The following is a 22,663-nucleotide window of genomic DNA, read 5'->3' on the forward strand; positions in this document are numbered from 1 at the left end:
TGTCTGGCATCAAAATTTTTTAGTGAACAACAAAAAAGGGCAAATTAAATTTTCACAAAAAAATTAACTGCGGTTTGATTCAATGGAACACAGTTTTACGCTATTTTAGCCTCAGAACCTCTATCATCTCTACAATATCCTTGGGCCTTATATATTATAGGTCTCAAAAAAGACGTCACTAACTATTTACTTGTAGAAATGTTTGTCCTTAGTTATCTTTTTTTGTTGTTCATACGTGGTTAAACGTTGAAAAACTGCAAATTTAAGTGGTAGATTAAAGTTCTCTTAGCAGTCTTTGGAGGTTAACTTTAACTTCCCAAAACCCTTCCCCTGACTTAGCTTGCAAGGTATTTTAGGATGACGGTTATCCTGCATCATTCTTGCGACGGTCTTGCAAGATGTTTGTGTCTTTCACCATTGACCAGTCCGCATCAATTGTCTACAGAGTAGAGACAGGAACGCGTGCGTCAAAAATTGGAAATTATTTTGAAACACTATATATATTGGAACTAACTCTTTTTTAAAAAAATTAGTCGATAAAAATTTTCCATAGAACATTGAAATTTTCTATGGCAGCAGCCATTTTGGTTTGAATATTGTGGAGGAATGTGGAATATCTGTGTCTATTTAAACTGTGACATAGACAAAGTTCTTGCTCAAAGTAACTCACTAATCGTTTTATTTTTGAGGCTCTTCACATTAGAAGAGCTGAATTGTGATACTTTTGGTGTGGCACATTGATAAAAATGGCACCAACTATCCTAAACGCAGCTAAATAATTTGGTATCAACTTTAAGTTTCATTGTTTTAAAAGGATGGTTATCTGGCAAGCGTTTTTCAAGGATGGTTATCTGGCAAACGATTATTTTGAATGATATTGTTGGAATCTGATGGGACCCTGGTGTGATTATATGTATCATCTTGCCAAACTTTAGTGCTAATCTTGCAGGAAAACCGTCGGTTTTTGACTAGGGATATTAATAATAGCATGATGGAAAAACTATACAGAAAAATGAACACAAGTCAAATTTGAAATTGAAATGTACCGTTGTTGTAAATTTTTTAAGGCTCAAAAACCCATCTAAAACCCAAAAAAAATTTAAGGTTATTCTGGCCATATGTGGTTGATAATTTGCTGATAGCGACCAGTCATAATGATAGACAACCATTTGCAGGAAATTGTTTACTTATTGTTATTTTTGCAAAAAAATCTGCTAGGGTTAAAGTTTCACTTTTTAAATATTTTAAGCTGTTAATTTAGTACACTAACCTCCTGACTTCTCTATATCTGATTTAATTGTCACCAGTACGGTACAAGTTGCTGGAATTCAGCTTCTAACTTTTTTCGTTTCTTTTTCACTTTAACTGATTGTTTTTCGGATCCAAGAAAATAAGATCGATCTGTAAAGAAATTTTTTGATTGATGAAGACCATTTGCCCACATTCACTATGAGTTACTCTTTTCACGTTTCTGATCATTATATCGCTGCACTTGATGATGGCATTCAGGAAAACTTTTTGCGCTCCGGAAAATAGTTACAACAGATACTGTTGATTTTTATGACACTTATTTCAAAACTTGTTCACGCAATATGGTTGTATCGGAATACTGCTAACAATTGTTTTAGTCAAACGCAATTGATCAATTTTGCAAAGGTCAACAAAAGTCCATGAGTTTATCGAATTTTTCTTATCGATGAAAGTAATAAGCTTTAAACAACATTTTGTGTTTTATTTGCAATCGATTTTTTTGTAACGGTGCCTAGATTTCCCCAAGAAAATATATTTACTATTTAAGAAAAAAAAGACTTACTTTTTAACACCGAAACTCAACGAAATTTTCATACAAAGTCAAACGGGCAAAATTCAAATTCATCGTAATATTTTGCAACAATAGAGAACCGTCTTTTCTGCCATAATCAGTAATGGTATAGCATAAATCTACGAAAAAAGGATTACAAACTAAAATCATTTTTAGATATTACATTATATCTATGAGTTTATTTTTGTCGACAGGATGTCTAATTATGTTAAAAGCGTCAAAGCTGCAAACATTTTTCCTTATATTTAGCTCGCCTAATTAGAAGTTAAATATTATTGCTAAGCTCATTGTTGTCAATCATTATTGACGGGGTTTGTTTTTTGTCCCCAAAATTGTTTTTGTCTTCTGCACAATTTTGCAAATAAAGCAAGGCATTGTTTTCTATTAACATGCGTTCTATTCTATTTCCCAATCTTAACTCAAAAATCATTTTTTATAATGTTAATATTTATCATTTTTTTCCTCATTTGTTGCAGCGGAGAAGCATTCAGTTTTTAGTCTGCGGGGCATTAGCAGTTGTTTCCCGCATTTCAGACTGTTCATTTTGTGAGCTTTTTCTTTATTGGTGACTATGGTCAATTTTTAGCGTCTGAAATTTAAACGTGGTACAATCGTTGCCGCCAGTATTGGTCAGGCTACTGTCAACTTGGAGCTGAGAATACGTGAGATCTCGATTCTCACTCCATCAACTTAATGGAGGCAGGGGATCAAACTATCGATCATTGTCATATGGATCGCATACCTTACCTCTCGGCTATCACGCCACGATTTGGAAGGATTTTTTTGCGTTTTTAAAACTTGATTTGAAAAGGTGATAACTTTAGAAAAACCACAGGAGCTGGCGCTGAAAAAGAAAAAGAACAAAAATAAGTATATATTGTTATTGGTCCATTATAATCGTACCTTCAAGACCCATTTTTTGGGGAAAAGTTTCGATATTTATCAAAAAATGTTCAAATTCGTAAAATACTTCAAATAATTATTTTGCAAAGTTGGCAGCTTGATGGAAATTAAGAAAGCAACTGAAAGAGATGATAGATTTCCGATTCTCCGGTATCCCACCAGCTCAGTGGGCCAGCATTATTTAGAAATTTTACCGCTTTCTATCAGTTTTTTTGGAGAAAATGGAGAAGGAAGGATATCCACTTTTTCATCTGGCCTACAAATCTTGCGTAATTACAACAGACAAAGTGAAGCAGGAATTTGGCTTTACCATCTTTCCTTCTGCTTTTAAATCCGCTGAATATATTTCACTTTAATATTTGGTCCAGTTGCGGAAAGTTTGTTGTTGTTTATTTGTTCAAGTGTATAGGCTGGCGGAAATCGCATTAACTTCTTTTTCTGCCTATATAAAAGGATATAATTTTTTTTGCTCGTTTCGGACTGCATTATCTATTCATTTATAGTACTCAACAACAACGGTAAACTAAATTGTCATCACTTTTATGTGGACATGCCAGTTGTCTTACGTTACTATTTTTGGCAAGAAATAACACTGATTCAACGACAGAAAGCATTCAATATAAAACTGTTGAAGAATGACAGTGTCCCTCTTTTCACCCAATTTATTTAACCCCACCCTACTATCAGTTTACCGCGACCTTAATCTTGTATAAAATAAGGACTATTAAATCAGTAAACTAATTGCTTGCCCATGCCTCACCGGCCTGTGGGACGATATGAAATTATCTCAACTAAACATTGGATTAAGTTATCCGCTTAATTATGACGATTCATGCTTTTAATGTTGACTGAAATTGGAGGGAGGAAATCATATAGGGGTGAAATGATACAGGATTTAAATGATACGCTGTGTGTGCGGGGTTAAAAGAATTGCTGTGCAATAAAGTAGAACAAAGTATGACTTGATGTTATTCAAGAAGCTCATAGTCAGCGTTTTCAACATTTCAGCTTCTTATGAGCATGTAATGTTTTTTTCTTTTGATCTAAGATGGATGCCCCAGTAAAAAGAAAGTTGTTTTTCTCTACGGTTTTTGCTGCAAGCATGTTGAGCAAAATTTTAATGCTCAAATTTGATTCCAAGGACTAAACTTATGAGTGACAATGTTTACTTTTAAGAAAACAAATATTAGAGCATCGTTTTGCCCGTTATGTTGATTCAATGGTAACACTATTGTAGGGAGTGTAAAGTTTCGGAACCTTGTGGGCTACAACCCACAATCTCTTAATTTATTGCAATCCAGTGCCCTCCAGTGCGCCAACTGGTCCACTATGCGAGAGTCTTGCCATGCACTCTTATATTGAGCTATCAACTCAAGCTCCATCTTATGATCACAATATACTTACGGGATTGAATAGTCTAACAGTAGACATTGTTGTCTCTTTTTAAACAGAATAAAAATTAGAGTGGTTTATTTTGACCCTTATTGAACATAGAATCTGGAAGCAGAAATCAAATTTGCCTCCAACAATTTGTTTCTCTCAATTTTTCAAGTTGTTCAAACTTTCTGATTTAATGTGAGAAAAAAAGCAGAAAAACAATGGTCTGGATTGTGTCCAAAATTGAGATACCGTAAAAATTTTCATTTTGCTGAACAAAGTCCAGTTAGCATTTTTGCATTCCGGGAAAAACTAAGGTTTTCTTATTCCGCGACGAGAGAGTCCTTCTTTCAAAATTTGGTTAATATCATACAGTAATTTTAGAAGTTCAAAAAGCTGCATATTACTTTTTGATGAAAGTTTGTAACAGTTTGAAATTTTAAAGCAATTTTTTGTCTATTTGAAGACTGATAGCATAAATTTGAAGCCGTTTCATTTTTTTTTCATTTAAAGGATTCTATAGTTATCTTGACTATAAGCAACTTTGCTATACATTGAGAAACTACAATCGAATTGTTCTAAGACGATGTTTGTCTCAGCAGCAGCCACAATGATTTTTGAGGCTTCATTTTCTGATGTTTTAGTTGCCCGATTTTAATGACTGAATTTTTATATCCCAGCTAAAACAATGCAAGTTTCAAAAAAAATGAACCAGGGGCAGAGTTTTGTATTTGCTCAAAAAGTTTCGATAAATTTGATTTTCCCAATTGAGTTCCATTGACACTGGGATTGATATACATATGCACATATTTTTGAGTTTTTTGCTTTTTACTACAAGCTTTTTTTTGCGGTAAAAAATTTGCTACAATTTTTTTGATAAAAAGTTAACTGTGATATGCTTATTTATACATCAATCATAGCTTGATAATATAAGTTTATGAACTTTTCTAAACATTTTGTCTTTTTTTAATTAGTGAAAAGTACCAAGAAACATTCTTTATGTCCTATGAAGTATTTTAATGTAAAAAGAGCTGTAGATGCGGAAATGAATTGAAAGTTGCAGCTCTCTGTATCTACAACTTTTACAACACCAACACGGGGCCAACACGGGGCCAAAATACTATTAACAATTTTTATATCTCAATAATACCTGCAAAGAAAGTGTTTTCTCTTTATCTCTAGGTTGGTGCCATCGATTCTATTCATTCCTCTGGTTAACATTTTCTACTGCCAGCGAATATTCCCGACATTTTTCATCTCATTCTTCGCATCATACCTTCTCGTGTCTGCAGTTACAGTCGCCATCCTTTTCTACTCAGTCTTCAAAACCGCACGTGAACAACTTCAGGAATTTGATCAGAGGAACAAACAGTTGATAAGCAGTGTGCACAACCTAGGCGCCTTGAAACATGACGGGGTTATTGATGAAGAGGAAGCGGCCAGTTATAGACGGAAACAGAGACGATATTCAAGTGTGACGTAAGTACCCTAGTTGAGACTTTGTCTCAAGAATAATCATAAGAAATATCGGTTTTGATCAGTATTTATAGAAGAAAACGGTCAAAACCTTATGTTTTTCAAACGCAAGAAATTACAGGAGCAAATGTCCATTACCGAACCGTTCACGTCCAAAAATAATTGATCCGGCCTAAGAAAATATTCAGGTTCCGAGAGTATTTAATTGCAGCAAAATTACACAAACCGGAATAGTATTTTAATGACATTATACTGTTAAATTTTTTAACAAATTAATTAATTAAATTGCATAATTATTTCGTGAATGTGCCTGGCAAGTGATGCCAAATCAGTGCTGAAACCGGTAATAAACAGAATGTTATATAGGCTGATAATAAATATACAGAAATGTTGTTTAGGCTGATAGTTGCACGATAATAGTAATTCACAGATTGAAATTAGTTTAAATTAAGCATTACCTATATTTTGACATGAACTTAGAATGTACAAGTATAAAAATGAATATATACAGTTCTGGATTTATATTAGCTCAGTACTGAAATACTCTGGGTGATAAACCCGGTGTGTCTAACGCAGCAGACACATTTGTTTGTTAATCAACGATAATAATACCAATACGCAGAAAATCAGAATGTTTTGAGCATAAAGTCATACCAAGAATTGGAAATCAGGATCTAATTTATACTGTTAAAATGACTAACTAATATTTTTTCTAGTTTCCTTGAAATTTCAGCGTCTTAGGCAATTTATTCCAACTATAAATGGCAGACCGCGTCGAAAAGTTTGCAAGTGTGTTTGTTGCTTTTAAATTGGTAAAACGATTACATTGCCATAAATAAAAGTTCTATGACTAAACTTTTCCATGAATGGAAGTTTTATGACCACAACTTTTCCATAATATGGAAGTTCTATGATTACCACTTCTCCATAACAACAGAGAGGAGGCATTTAAATATTCTTGGTTTTCGTGAGTCTTTGTGAGCTTTTTGAAATACAAGGGAAAGCACTTTAACTGTTTTTCTTAGAGAATATGCAAAAATGGACGCTCTTTTTTCCAAGACATATATATATATATATATATATATATATAAATATATGTATGTATAGCTAACTTCTATAATCCCGGATAGGCAAGGAAATTTTATAACACATCACAATAGCAAAGCAAAACACAATTAAAATACAGCTTATAGGAGAAGTTCCCTGTAAGGGCACAAAAGGGATGGATATTTAACAAAAAACTGATTTAAAAAAAAATTTCACTCACCAATATTTAAACGAAGACGCCCAGAAAAACTTGATGTCCACGTGGCACTGCCAAAACAGTATGGGTAACATTAAACAACTCCTTGACACAGAAGGTCCTGTTAAACTTTTAAATACAATTGACTTTTTGAGAAAAGATTGTCAAGATCGCAAAACTTGACGTTATATATCACTTATGGCAAATTTTCTTGGTTCATGACCAATATTAGACTAACGCATGCTTTTCATATAATTTTTATCAGCCTACAATTAGTAGTAAAGAAATGAGACTTTTTTCTACATAAAAACAATAGAAAACTTAGCGTTTCCGACATACACCTGTGTTAAGTAACAATTTTTTAGTATAGACTCAAAAAAAAATATCATGTTGTTATAACATCCCTATGGATAGGAGGCGTTACCAAAACCGTTTGGCTAACATTGAACAACACCTTGAGACCGAAGTTCCTATTGCATTTTTTAAATACGATTGATTTTTTTGAGAAAAAATTACAAAAAACTTGACGTTACATCTCACTTATGGGCCTAAGGCATGCTTGTTATATCACTATGAGCAACCTAAACTAAGTAGTAAAGAAATGAGACTAATTTTCACATAAAAAACATTCAAGTGAGAACCAGCTGGTTGTGCATCGTAATTTAAATTATTAATTCCTTTTAAAATAAATCAGCTTTGTTGGGTAAAACACTGGTTTATTCAAATTTGTAATAAAATGATGTTATAAGAACCGAAATTGATATCTTCTTATCTTGGTTTCGCAAGAAAATTCTTTTTCCATTAATTTTGATTCTTTTTGCTCATTTGTGAAAGAACTGTATTTCAATTATGCCAGAGTTTTTCAAGGGAAAAAATATCGTTGCTAACAAGCTTTAGAAGTATCAGTACCTATTAGATATTAGACTGTGTTCTATTGATTGTTTTTGTAGTTTTCAATTTTTTTTTTGAATTTATTGACTGGGTAATTTATAATATCAAGAATTAAGAGAACGTTGTTTTTATCAAAAGTTTGTTTCATTTTTCTTTTTTAGTTTTTTTTTATATTATCAATTAACCGTATTTAACAAAGTCAAGTGTTTTTTTCATGCTAAATATTGCAAAGAAAAGGTATACACGATGAAATGTATTTTGATTGCAAAATGGAGGCGCATGTTTGCGCAGAATAGCTGTAAATCTTTTGCTATGGCATCTTGTCATTAAGTATTCGATACGGAAAACAAAATTAATTGTCAAATTTTAGCAATTTAGAAAAATATGAGAATTAGTTTGACCCTCAAACAGATTTTTGGCGTGTCATCTGGTACTTTTTTATAGCCACAGTCTATAAAAGTGTGGTTGAAAAAAAATTATCGGTAATTAAATTCAGCTGAGAAACAACTGAAAATAATGTTTGGATTAGCCACAGTGGGTTCTACGAAAAAACACTAAATTTGTATATTAGTGCTAATGCACTTCTGATGGATAACTTGGAAAACACATTTGGAACCGTTTGTTTTTTTCCAATATTGGGCACCACATTCTTTGCACTGCTCATACACTAAAAATTTCAAAATTTCACGCTTTATTTTGTGCAATTTTGCAAATCCCTACTTTTGTTCCGACCTATTTTTTTTGGGGGGGGGGGACTATATACTCATATGTTTTTTTTGTTCAGTCAATTTTTTCCGATCGAATATTTCTTCGTAGGGAGTTGAGACTGATATCATTAGAAAACCGGTCCAGCGTTGAATGTAGAATTCAAAAAAATTAATTTTGTACAAAGATTTCTCGAGGTTTAATTTTGTGAATAGTCGACAAAATTCCGTTGTTTTTAATCAGTTTTTCCACATTTTTAACCAATTTTCCGACAATTTTGCTGATATTCCTGCTAACTTTATCGATTTTGAGACTTTTCTGTGTGAAAAGTGGCTCCAAGTACGCTTTTTTCATCTCAATTTGTTGAAGTATGTCAGAAGTATAGACCTAACATCTGCTGTCACAACCGTTCAAAATTTCAAGAAAACTAGTTCTACTTTTGTTTTCCAAAGGAGTCTTCTTGAATTAATCAATATTTAAAAAAAAAACAATACTTATACAAAAGAAATTTTTTATTTTTGGTTTATTGAATTATTTTTTTCTAATTGATTCATTTTCTAACTAAACGGAATAATTAAAAGTTTGTGTTGGAAGAGCAGCAAATTCAGCGCTAGGTAAGGAATCATCTTGGATTCATATAATCAAGAACTATACGGATTACATTTGAGGGCGCTCTTTTTCAAAATTTTGTCTGTTTTGACATTAACAACATTTTTAAAAAAAATGTCAGTGAACATTTTTTAAATCTTTTTTTCTCCACATGTAGCTTTGTCTCTCATTCTTGATAGTGGTATTGTTTTTAACTAATGGTTTCTTGGCTTTCTCGCCACAAAATTTCATAAACGTTTTGTGATTTTGGCATTTTTGCAATATTTGAGGTAGATATTTGTTACCTTTTCAAAAAATCGCATTACGAATCATCACTTGGCATAGAAAAAATGCGTAAATAATAATTTAAAAGCTTTCAGTGAAAAGTTTATTGTTTTAACGGCTGCAAAACGGTTCTCTTGAAAATTTCAATAGAGTTATTTTCAATTGTTCTCGCTAATTGTCGTTCTTTTTTGTTGTACGGCTGATAGTTGACAATCAAAAGCTTTAAATGTTTCTACGGATGCTGAAAGAATCTAGTTTTTGATTTCAATTTGTAGCTAAGAGTTTTAATGACCTGTAATTAATTTTATTTAAAGAATATAGTTTTGTACTTCCCAAATTTTGTTCTCTTTGTCGTCGACAAGTTACTTAGCCTCATTAGTGATAGACTTCATCAATTTTTTTGTTCCAAAAAAAACTTTACTGTTGATTATGTTTTGAATTATGTCTTTAGAGCTCATAAGTCTGTTTTCATAAGAATTTTCAATACGATTTTTCGGTATTTTTCAATATTTGTGATTCTATTTTTGTCCTTTTCACAAAAAATCTTCACAAATAGGACGCATTTAACGTCGAATAAAACTATGCGAGAAATCAAGCACGTGCTTTTTTACTCTAAAGTTATTAATGTTTTCCAATATCCGATTGTTTTAATGGCTGAAACATTGTGGCTTCGATAAATTTTAAACAAATTTTGAATTCTGTCCGTATTTGTTATATTTATTGTCGTCTTAATCAGTCGATCCCACTAATAGGAAGCAAAACTGGCTTCCTGAGTTATTTCAAAATGATTTGTGTTTGTTCTCAGTTGAAAGCTCTTGGTTTGTTTGAAATTTTGAAAATAGTTTATAAAAAACGAGTGGATTTTTGAGCTTTGTTACTTTTGTTTTTTTTCTGTCAATTTTTTTAAACTTGGTCTCTGTAACGGCAAGCTTATCCTCTTTCTGGTGACTATGATCAAATTTTTTTATATATATTCAATGAATTGTTTCCTGGCTTTGGCACTACACATTTTCATGAGAAAACAGTGATTTTTTGAGAATTTCCCCTCGCTGTGTTTTTTTTTGTTTCCTTGCCACATTATCACCCCAATGGTTTTTTCCCAATTGGTGTTGAACAAGGCGCAATTGACAATGTTTTTTGTTCTTCATGAATAGTTTAACGGTTGCAACACTGCTTTCTTGTTACATTTTGTTGAAATTTGTCGTTTTGCCGTTCTCTTTTTTAGTCGTCTGACGTATTACGGATAAGGACAGTTCTCGCTTGCTTCCTATGAGGTATAATTTAACCGTATTAATGTGCCTACTTGATACGTACTGGCTTCAATCAAATTGTAATTGGTTGTTTTCGAAATTCGAAGCGTATTTTTGAAATTTGCCCTCTTTGCTCGTTTTTGTCGACCTGTTACCGAATCAAATATCTTATCTAATGAAGTACAGGTTGTTTTGCTTAGTTCAAGTTTTATCTGATTCCATTTTCTTTTTGTTATGGAGCGTTTTTCTAAAATATTGACATCGATTTCTGACCTTAACTAAAAATTGCAATTATTGGATTTTAATGTTTGGTTTTGTCCTGTACTCTCATTAATGGCAAGTCTCATCGGCTCTCTAAACCATCATTAATTTGTTGTCTGCTGAACGCTGTGAACTTTTTCTATTTCTTCCTCATCTGGTAGACAATTAAATCAAAACGTGGATGAGCGGTGTCGGAACATTATGTCCGAACGCACATTACCGAGCCTCCTTGACTTAATAAGTTTTTAAATATGTACGAATTAGATAACATTAAATGAGACGTTAAAAAACGTCAATATTTTTTCTGTGTCATTTTCAAGGTAGCCGGTACCATTAGCTCAACTTCTCTGTCTTAAAATTAACCCGCGTGTAAGAAAAACTGGCCCTGATGTGAAATTTGATCTTAATCACATCGAATCACGCACCCCACTCTCATTTCCTCTATAATTCAGGTAAAACCCTAGACTTGTCTACTTTGCTCAGTTACAAGCGGAAGTTAATTAGCGTGAACGAAAACAGATTGAAAAGCTTTTTCTTCAATTGTCTGAGGAGGTGTGTGGCTAAATTGACCAATGGTGATTTGATTTGCATAATCACGCTGTGACTTTCAAGGTTCCTTGACATTTTAACCTTCAAGTAACTTCAAAACAACCATGCCATGTGTATGTAAAATTTGCCACAAAAGTAGAAAATTTACTCAAAAATGGCTTTTCAATGTGGAGGGCGAGCAACACTTTATGATTCTACATATAAACGTTATAAGTGTGTTACGCCACTGTCTCATGTTTATGCAAAATTTGTTATCAAAGTGACTACATGAAAAAGCATATTAATGCTATGATTAACTTTGGAGTGGGTTGAGACGTCAATTTTTGCCCATTTTCAATGTTGAGCATACCTTTATGATGCTACATCTCAACAAACAACTCTAAAAAAATGAAATAAATTGTTCATCTAATTATCAGCATTTGTTGTTTTTGTTGGGTTGGTTGTTATTTTGCGTAAAAAGTTGCTTTCTGCGTGATCGATCGAATCTGGGTAATCAAGCGGTGATAATAGGATGATACAGCATGTACAGATTAGGAACAGATTAAACTCAGAATGAATTTTCTTACGGCTCAGAGTATTTTAAGGCTGAAAATTTATAATGTTTCAGACTAAACTCAGAGAACCTTTTTTTGTTCTGAATTTTACCATGAAAAGTCTAAAAAATGACATGATCATAGTACTGGTCAGAGTAAAAATACAGAATTGAAGATATACGTCTAGAGCATATTGCACCTTGCAGTCATCTTAAAAAATTCAAATAAAGGGGTGGGCATAATTTCTAGAGCTACAAGAGGAATTAACCCAAAAATTAAGCGAGATGTTAACAAATGCACTTGTGGAGGTAAAAATTTTTCTCAAAAAAAGTAGCTGAAACTTGAGACAAACTCAATTATTCCAAAACTAAGATTTTTTTGCTGTTCAATCAATTTTTCCCACGAAACGTAGACATATATGTCAATTTGTCAGATGGTTTATATATTAGACCCTATTGCCGTAAAATGTAAAATATACTGGATCGAATATATTCGATTTTGTCACCGTTTTCCTCTCTAGATTTTGACAACGTGTCAGATAGAAATGTCTACCAAATGAGGAACAGATAGAAAACCCCCCAAAATTCAGGTATTTTTCAAAAAAATGTGTATGAACAAAAAGATCTCCTTCAACGCAAAAAACTCAGTGGCGTAAAAATGCCGCATTACATTGATGAGATCAGCCATTATTAAGAAAGCAAGTCAAGACGAACAACAAAATCAAACAACAATAACAACCAACATTAAATTCATCCAAAATTTATGTCACTTTTCAAAACAAAAACATATTAAAAAGGTCAAAATAGCGTCAGATAATACTGAAACTAAGCAAAATAATTTGTACTTCACTAGAAAAGATAAGAGAGTTAAGAGATTGGCTTATATTTATAAAAACCATTAATTTCAAAGTAATGAAAACCATTAGATGGCAATTGAAAACATCTAACGTATTTATGGTCACATATGACTCTGTAGGAGGGCATTAAGACCTGTCATTATTCAATTTTTTTTTTCAAAAAAAAACAACAAATAGAGACTACCAACAAAAATTCAACTAAAACTTGCGAGAAAATGCTGTCCAAGCCGTAAAGCCATAATTTGCCCCTCAAAATCCGTTCAATTGAGACGTTCTCGAATGGCAATAATGTGGAATAGGGCCTCTCATTATGTAGAAATTAGAAAAAAAAGAACAAATGAGCGAAATTAATTAATACTTTTGTCTTTTTCGAAAACCCTTATTCTCAAATAATTGAAAGCCATTCGCTACAAATCGAAAAATAAATAATTAAAAACGGATCCTCTATTCGTATAGAGGACGCGCTTGAGACCTGCAATTATTCAGAATATGTCTTACGTTGACAAAAAGAACGTTAAATATAGATAAAAATCAAAAATTAGTTTTTTTGGGAAAAACCGTTGTCGAAGCCAGTAACTTCATAACGAACTCTTTAAAAAAACATTTTGTACACATCCACCTTTCAACAACCATTTTGACACTACTTTGTTCCTCTATGGATGACAATGAGACCTGTCATTATCCAGGAAAATTCATACGACTAAGAAGACAAAGTAAATACTATAGTTAAAGACAAATGTAAAAAAATCAACTGAATTCTAGAGAAAGGGGTGTCGAAGCTCTTAAAATCTTAATTTATGCCATTCAAGACTTTTAAATGTCCAATTGTCCCTTATTCTGAACGCTAAAAATGTAATATGTGATTTGTCAATAATGTGATTGAGCAACAAAACGAGAAAGAACGTGAAAAATGATGCAATGCCTAAAAAGTAAAAAAAAATATTGTAAAATCTAGTAGTATCAGAGCCAGATAACCATAAATTAACGCATAAAATGGCAAAAAAGACAAAAATTAAATCTATGAAAAGCGGAAGAAGAAGAAGCATTCTTTCTTTGTTGACACAAAGCTACAAGTTGAGCAAATTAAGAGAAAAAAGTGGCAAACTTCAATAAACCATTGTTTGTTCAAAAATGAAACATTCTTTAAAGACAAAATGACAATAATTTTTCGAGTAATAATTTAAGATATCTTAGTTTTGAACTGCCCAGGAATCTATTTGGATCTATCAACAGTGGGCTTTGATTTGAGTTGTTCTAATCTTTAATTAACATAAAAAGGATCGAAATTTTTTCTAAAAAGACCGACTTATTACTGTTCGAATTATTTTTGGTTTTCAAAATTCCAAGATTATGCCAAAACCAGCCTTGTTATTGCTGTTTGTCCAAGGAGAACACTTAATGGTTGAGAAAGTTTTAAATCTAGATGATTTGTTTGTTAAAAGATCAAAAAAGCCGCGTTTTTGATAATCATAGAGTAAAACTAGCAAAAAAACGGCAAAAAATGGCAAAAACGTAGATTATTCTCAATTGAAGTGGAAATAGCACTAGCTGCATTTGTGTAGTTGTAGATTACAAAGGGTGTTTTAGTTGTTTTTGTGTGTGTACTTCTGGCAAATTTAAATAAAGTGAACTAAAGAACCTTTTTTCGGGCAATTCTTAATAAAAAATGGTAATTTTTGAAGTATTTAGCCGATACTTCAGTCCAACAAAAATTTAAATCAGAATATTCAACATTAGTTTTTTTTTATTTTTTCATAAAACATCGACAGCTCGCTCTAGAAAACGAAATTGAAAATCTTTTTAGAAAATCTAGAAGTTCTTTTTTATCACATACTCTACGCTGGACGGGCTTTTTAATGATACCACTCAGAACTTACGATGAATATATCAATCGGTCAAAATTGACTGAACAAAAAGACGCATTTGAGTATAAAGTTCCTCCCCCCTCTTCAAGAAGAGTAAGAACAACAATAATGAAACTCAAAAAATTAAGTTGAAGTTGATTTAATTGTTTAAAAAATTAGGTGAAACTTGGAAAACTTGAGTTTTCAAGAATGCAAAAAAAAAACAGAAAACAATTACACCAAGGTTGATACCCGTTGATTGCGAAAAGTTGTATCTAGTACTCATCCTGCAATTGAAGTGGACATAATCCGACTATTCCGAAACGAATCTAATTGACATTAAAATTTGGTATTTTGGGTTTCGTAATTTTGGGATGTCCTCTTTTAACCTTAATTGTTGTCTGCTATGATATCTCAAACATTCTGTTTGTCCTTAATCTGATCGAAATCTATGGTATACAAGTTCAATTTGTGCATCTTTCGTGTTTCAATTTTTAAAATGTTTAAAAACTTCTGATTTAAGTTGATTTGAAACATGTAAAAATATTACGATCAAACCAGTCACAATACTTAGGCAATTATTTTGACTGATAACAACCATGTTCATGTAGAAAAACTCCGCCTAAAAGGTGGCAAATAGTTTTTGCTTCTACAATATTTGTTGACTTTTTTCTCACACAAAAAGAAATACGCCTGAAAAAATAAAAATTATTGCAGTTTCTAAAAAGATAAACTCATATTCGGCGTCGGAAAATCAAGATTAAATATCAAATCTATGTTAAAGTTCGAATTCATTTGCAAATTTTTTCAATTTGTTCCTGTTGCTTGAGGTAATAGTATCCTAACGGAGAGATTTTTGTGAGACAGTGATTATTGAAAAATTTTTTATCTGTCCATTCGCATATCGTGGCATTTTTAACAAAAAAATCTCCCCGCTTTCTAAGGTAAATTTTCAGGGAAAAATCACAACTATGTGTAGGAGAACACCACAAAATATTGCTTCAATCCCCAAAACATTCCTCACTGATCAAAAATTTTTCAGAAACCATTTCATCGACCATATTGCCTGTACAAGCTTGGTGAACCCCATTGATAACCCTTAAGCTAGGTAATACATGATGTCGGCTAGAACATTTATTTTCCTAAGAGTTTTTTGAACTCCTTCGAAAACCCAGAAGAAACCGGGCCGTTGTTTCACCCGTAATCCACCCCTAATTAGCGCCCTAGTCGAGACAGGATGTTAATTTTGAAAGATCTTGCAAGATTATTGCAAAATACTGTTAATCTTGCAAGATGAAAATGAAAAGAAACAAAACTGTTTGAAAAAAAAATCAAAGAAAAATGAAAAAAAGAAGATTAGCGAAGAGAGTCGTCTGTTGCCTGCTGTGTTCTTGTGCTAGATCGGTTTTTTCGATGTAATGTGTTTATTAATTTTTTTGTGTTGTTTCTTTGAAAATAAAATTTTATCTGCTTTCCTGAGTTTCTTGTCACAAGACTTAGGTCTGGGATAGGAACATTGTTTTTTTTTACAAAAATAGGATAGGATTGGACTTCCACGGCTTTTTAGGCGCTTTTTTGTTTCGGAAAATAAATAATTCACCGCGATTCACCGCAAAAAGATGTAAGAAATACGCGGTGAAAATTGGGTATATGTTCGGGTTTTTTGTCCCCGGGTCAACGATCATACAATTTTCTTTGATTTCGTACTAGGTCAAACTTGCGAGAAAATGCTGTCCAAGCCGTCAAGCCATAATTTGCCCCTCAAAATCCGTTCAATTGAGACGTTCTCGAATGGCAATAATGTGGAATAGGGCCTCTCATTATGTAAAAATTAGAAAAAAAAGAACAAATGAGCGAAATTAATTAATACTTTTGTCTTTTTCGAAAACTCTTATTCTCAAATAATTGAAAGCCATTCGCTACAAATCGAAAAATAAATAATTAAAAACGGATCCTCTATTCGTATAGAGGACGCGCTTGAGACCTGCAATTATTCGGAATATGTCTTACGTTGACAAAAAGAACGTTAAATATAGATAAAAATCAAAAATTAGTTTTTTTGGGAAAAACCGTTGTCGAAGCCAGTAACTTCATAACGAACTCTTTAAAAAAACATTTTGTACACATCCACCTTTCAACAACCATTTGGTCACTACTTTGTTCCTCTATGGATGACAATGAGACCTGTCATTATCCAGGAAAATTCATACGACTAAGAAGACAAAGTAAAAACTATAGTTAAAGACAAATGTAAAAAAATCAACTGAATTCTAGAGAAAGGGGTGTCGAAGCTCTTAAAATCTTAATTTATGCCATTCAAGACTTTTAAATGTCCAATTGTCCCTTATTCTGAACGCTAATAATGTAATATGTGATTTGTCAATAATGTGATTGAGCAACAAAACGAGAAAGAACGTGAAAAATGATGCAATGCCTAAAAAGTAAAAAAAAATATTGTAAAATCTAGTAGTATCAGAGCCAGATAACCATAAATTAACGCATAAAATGGCAAAAAAGACAAAAATTAAATCTATGAAAAGCGGAAGAAGAAGAAGCATTCTTTCTTTGTTGACACAAAGCTACAAGTTGAGCAAATTAAGAGAAAAAAGTGGCAAACTTCAATAAACCATTGTTTGTTCAAAAATGAAACATTCTTTAAAGACAAAATGACAATAATTTTTCGAGTAATAATTTAAGATATCTTAGTTTTGAACTGCCCAGGAATCTATTTGGATCTATCAACAGTGGGCTTTGATTTGAGTTGTTCTAATCTTTAATTAACATAAAAAGGATCGAAATTTTTTCTAAAAAGACCGACTTATTACTGTTCGAATTATTTTTGGTTTTCAAAATTCCAAGATTATGCCAAAACCAGCCTTGTTATTGCTGTTTGTCCAAGGAGAACACTTAATGGTTGAGAAAGTTTTAAATCTAGATGATTTGTTTGTTAAAAGATCAAAAAAGCCGCGTTTTTGATAATCATAGAGTAAAACTAGCAAAAAAACGGCAAAAAATGGCAAAAACGTAGATTATTCTCAATTGAAGTGGAAATAGCACTAGCTGCATTTGTGTAGTTGTAGATTACAAAGGGTGTTTTAGTTTTTTTGTGTGTGTACTTCTGGCAAATTTAAATAAAGTGAACTAAAGAACCTTTTTTCGGGCAATTCTTAATGAAAAATGGTAATTTTTGAAGTATTTAGCCGATACTTCAGCCCAACAAAAATTTAAATCAGAATATTCAACATTAGTTTTTTCATTATTTTTTCATAAAACATCGACAGCTCGCTCTAGAAAACGAAATTGAAAATCTTTTTAGAAAATCTAGAAGTTCTTTTTTATCACATACTCTACGCTGGACGGGCTTTTTAATGATACCACTCAGAACTTACGATGAATATATCAATCGGTCAAAACTGACTGAACAAAAAGACGCATTTGAGTATAAAGTTCCTCCCCCCTCTTCAAGAAGAGTAAGAACAACAATAATGAAACTCAAAAAATTAAGTTGAAGTTGATTTAATTGTTTAAAAAATTAGGTGAAACTTGGAAAACTTGAGTTTTGAAGAATGCAAGAAAAACAGAAAACTTTTACACCAAGGTTGATACCCGTTGATTGCGAAAAGTTGTATCTAGTACTCATCCTGCAATTGAAGTGGACATAATCCGACTATTCCGAAACGAATCTAATTAACATTAAAATTTGGTATTTTGGGTTTCGTAATTTTGGGATGTCCTCTTTTAACCTTAATTGTTGTCTGCTATGATATCTCAAACATTCTGTTTGTCCTTAATCTGATCGAAATCTATGGTATACAAGTTCAATTTGTGCATCTTTCGTGTTTCAATTTTTAAAATGTTTAAAAACTTCTGATTTAAGTTGATTTGAAACATGTAAAAATATTACGATCAAACCAGTCACAATACTTAGGCAATTATTTTGACTGATAACAACCATGTTCATGTAGAAAAACTCCGCCTAAAAGGTGGCAAATAGTTTTTGCTTCCACAATATTTGTTGACTTTTTTCTCACACAAAAAGAAATACGCCTGAAAAAATAAAAATTATTGCAGTTTTTAAAAAGATAAACTCATATTCGGCGTCGGAAAATCAAGATTAAATATCAAAGCTATGTTAAAGTTCGAATTCATTTGCAAATTTTTTCAATTTGTTCCTGTTGCTTGAGGTAATAGTATCCAAACGGAGAGATTTTTGTGAGACAGTGATTATTGAAAAATTTTTTATCTGTCCATTCGCATATCGTGGCATTTTTAACAAAAAAATCTCCCCGCTTTCTAAGGTAAATTTTCAGGGAAAAATCACAACTATGTGTAGGAGAACACCACAAAATATTGCTTCAATCCCCAAAACATTCCTCACTGATCAAAAACTTTTCAGAAACCATTTCATCGACCATATTGCCTGTACAAGCTTGGTGAACCCCATTAATAACCCTTAAGCTAGGTAATACATGATTTCGGCTAGAACATTTATTTTCCTAAGAGTTTTCTGAACTCCCTCGAAAACCCAGAAAAAACCGGGCCGTTGTTTCACCCGTAATCCACCCCTAATTAGCGCCCTAGTCGAGACAGGATGTTAATTTTGAAAGATCTTGCAAGATTATTGCAAAATACTGTTAATCTTGCAAGATGAAAATGAAAAGAAACAAAACTGTTTGAAAAAAAAATCAAAGAAAAATGAAAAAAAGAAGATTAGCGAAGAGAGTCGTCTGTTGCCTGCTGTGTTCTTGTGCTAGATCGGTTTTTTCGATGTGATGTGTTTATTAATTTTTTTGTGTTGTTTCTTTGAAAATAAAATTTTATCTGCTTTCCTGAGTTTCTTCTCACAAGACTTAGGTCTGGGATAGGAACATTGTTTTTTTTTTACAAAAATAGGATAGGATTGGACTTCCGCGGCTTTTTAGGCGCTTTTTTGTTTCGGAAAATAAATAATTCACCGCGATTCACCGCAAAAAGATGTAAGAAATACGCGGTGAAAATTGGGTATATGTTCGGGCTTTTTGTCCCCGGGTCAACGATCATACAATTTTCTTTGATTTCGTACTAGGTCATATATGATTCTTACTAATCATACTAGGTCATATATGATTTGTATGAATTCTTGGTAGTCTTGGTGATCACAATGGGTATATTGGCGTTGGCTATTTTGTCCTGACACCATTTTATACTCACTATAAGTTGTTGGGGCTCAAGGTTCTAAGTGCAAACCAGTTGCTGGTAAATGGAGACAAGACAACCAGTCCCCAGAATGTTTTATAGACGACGACAGAGTTCATGCTTTTGTTCTTTCTTAAAGTTAACTAAATCATCATGATTAAATTGAACGTTGTTAAATAGTTCATATCTAGAACTGGTCAAGTTTTTGTTGAAAGTTTTTATTAGAATGAACAATTTTAGTGCTCCTGAAATTAGGGAAGGGATTCTGCTTCAAATGAGAGACCAGTTTAAGTTCTGATTCTGCCCCTGTCGTTAGTTCAACTGAACTTATTGTAGGAATGTCATAATTCACTCAAAATTAAGCATTTTAGGGAGCAGTACAGTTATTAGACTGGAATAACCCTGCAAAACAAGTACTATTATAATCTGGTTGCTCTGAATGTTTGACAGGTTAACACGCGCATTCCATTTTATACAGAAAATCTCTCGAATACCCTAAATTTTGCATAAAGATACATTTCATGAACTTGGATTTTCTTCTAATTGACAGCCGAACAATTTAGCTAAACTAACACGTCCTTGATAATGTATTTTTACAAAAGGCCTCTAACGTATCTAACTTTGTGTCTCAAAGCACAGATCTAAGCTTTGTAAACTCTGGGCTCTGACGTCATAAAAATGCAAACAATTCACAGCGTGACAACTGGTTTAAAGTCATGAAATTGCGCCGTTCCCGTCGATATGTGGAATTAGGATATGTTCAACTCCAGAAAATGTCAGACGTGGGATTAAGTGACTTTATGGATAACAATCCAATTTGTTGTCCTAAGTGGGAAAAGAGCAGTGTTAAGGCCCACCCCTTTGCGACCGAGTTGGAAGTCAAAATCTTAAAATTCCCTGATAAATGTGAGTTTTATTGCGAAGGATTGAGATTTTGTCTCTGCGGGTCACGTACCGCAATTAACATAATCGGTCAATTCATCTTTGATAATTGCGCAATTCAAATGGCATCCTGGCATAAATTTTAGCAGGCACCTGTACTTAATGTACAAAAAATTAAAGTGAAAAATTTTTGTCGCCGCACTCGTCGGATTTCATGCAAAAAAGAAACTCATGCACACGGTTTCGAACATCTCTGTACGTACATGTTAGCAACTTCTTATTCCTCTGCTCCGTCTGTCAGGTACTTTTAATGATTTTTTCTGTGACGTTAAGAAGAGCGTTGAAATTAGCGTTGAATATTAGTAAGAATTGCAATTTTAGTGGTAATATTTTTTGAACGCATCCTGGTAGCGCTGAAAAAAATATTTTTCACCGCATAAGCGGTGAATAAATATTTTTCACTGCTTAGAAGTTTTTTCACCGCATTCATCGCATTGAGCGCAAATCTTACACTTTTTATTGAAATTCATCGCAAATCTTACTTCTTCTAGCGATTTTTAGCAGTGATACCTCAACCCGGGCAGACTACTGAACCAAGATTTTGTGCGCGCAGTTTTTTTCTGAGCTGAACACAATTTTTTTTTTCATTGATAGAAAAGGCAAATCAAAATATATATAAATTAAGCTTTTAGAGATAAATTTTGCCGTCGTTATGTGGAATTAGGCTTTATAGACGATGAATATCAATTAACAAAGATACAACAAATATGGTCGGATTTTACAATGTGCACTTCTTGCTTTCGCTTTTTTTCGATCATTATTGTTTATTCAACATTCCTACAAAAAATGGCAACATATAACTCTGTTTTTTTGCGGTTGATAAGTTTTTGATCAAATTGTTCGTTTGAAATCACGCCCGATTAGACTTTTGAGAGCTTGATGTGATCACTTATTAGACTCAGTAATGCAAAGTAGTGTGCAAATTTTTGTGCTTTGGGATAGAGATGGAAACCCCATTTTTTCAAAGTCAATAATCCTTCTTTTGTGTTTGTTTTTGCTCCGATCACAGGTCACTCTTGCCAGGGACTTCAAAGCGGGATATTTTCATCGATTCAGCCAAATTTTTCAGACGGAACTGAGAAAAGGGTTCAAAAAATTATTTAAATTGTTGCAGTCTTAAAAACGATTAACTATATGAATTTAGAACATTCAAAAGTGCTCAATTATGACAATTTGGCAATAAACGGGAGTTTTTCTTACCCATACTGCGATAAAAACTACAAAAAAACCAACAGTCAACACTCAACTATTCGTAAATTATTTTTACGGAAAGAAATAGTTTCATTAATCAATACCCTATACTGCTAACTGAAAAAGATATTTTTAGCTTTTTTTAGTTTTTGCAGAAATTGAAAAAGACTCAGTCATGTATGAGACTCAACAACAAAACAATGAAAAAGTTAAACAGCAAAACTCTGAAGTCTTCTTGAAAACACAAAGTCTGACAGTCAAAAGATCCTTAGTTGCCAACAGACCAATACAGACAACAGTATCAAGCACCATGAAGCCATGTAGATCTGACTTATATTCTGTGTTGGAAACTAACGAGCAAAAGGAAAAAAATGAATGGTTTCACTTGAAACGCTCTGAAAATAAAAAAAAACTAGAATTAAATACAAATATGTTTTTTACAGAAAAATCTCGTTGAGACCAATAAAAATTTGGTTATGGTTTCATGGCTACTAAAACTTCAAAAATTTTAAAATACTAAAACAATTGAGCAAAATGTGAAGTTATATGTCTTTAATATTTTGAAACATTAATAACTCCTCGTGCAGGCTGATCTTTCTTTCAAAATAATAGATTTCTTCGGTACTCTACGCTTGACATTATTTCTAGTGATGCAACTCAGATCTATTTACGATAAATAAATTGGTGGGTCAAAAAGCAAAAATGACTGGAAAAAATATCCCAGTTGATCATATAATAGCCCTAGACCAGACCACGACTTATGAAAAGACCC

General features: G+C 32.6%; 1 protein-coding gene across 1 annotated transcript in view; it reads left to right on the forward strand.

The window, feature by feature from the left end:
- The window catches only part of LOC142352869 (uncharacterized), a 49,457-nt gene that overhangs the window by 24,481 nt on the left and 2,313 nt on the right, over positions 1-22,663 (forward strand). Inside the window, exons 5-6 of the mRNA XM_075405023.1 lie at positions 2,526-2,633; positions 5,285-5,581. Of these exons, the coding sequence (XP_075261138.1) occupies positions 2,526-2,633; positions 5,285-5,581 (405 nt within the window). The remainder of the gene's footprint in view (positions 1-2,525; positions 2,634-5,284; positions 5,582-22,663) is intronic.

This window comes from Convolutriloba macropyga, chromosome 14 (assembly GCF_964194025.1).
Source record: "Convolutriloba macropyga chromosome 14, txConMacr16.3, whole genome shotgun sequence".
NCBI lineage: Eukaryota > Metazoa > Xenacoelomorpha > Acoela > Convolutidae > Convolutriloba > Convolutriloba macropyga.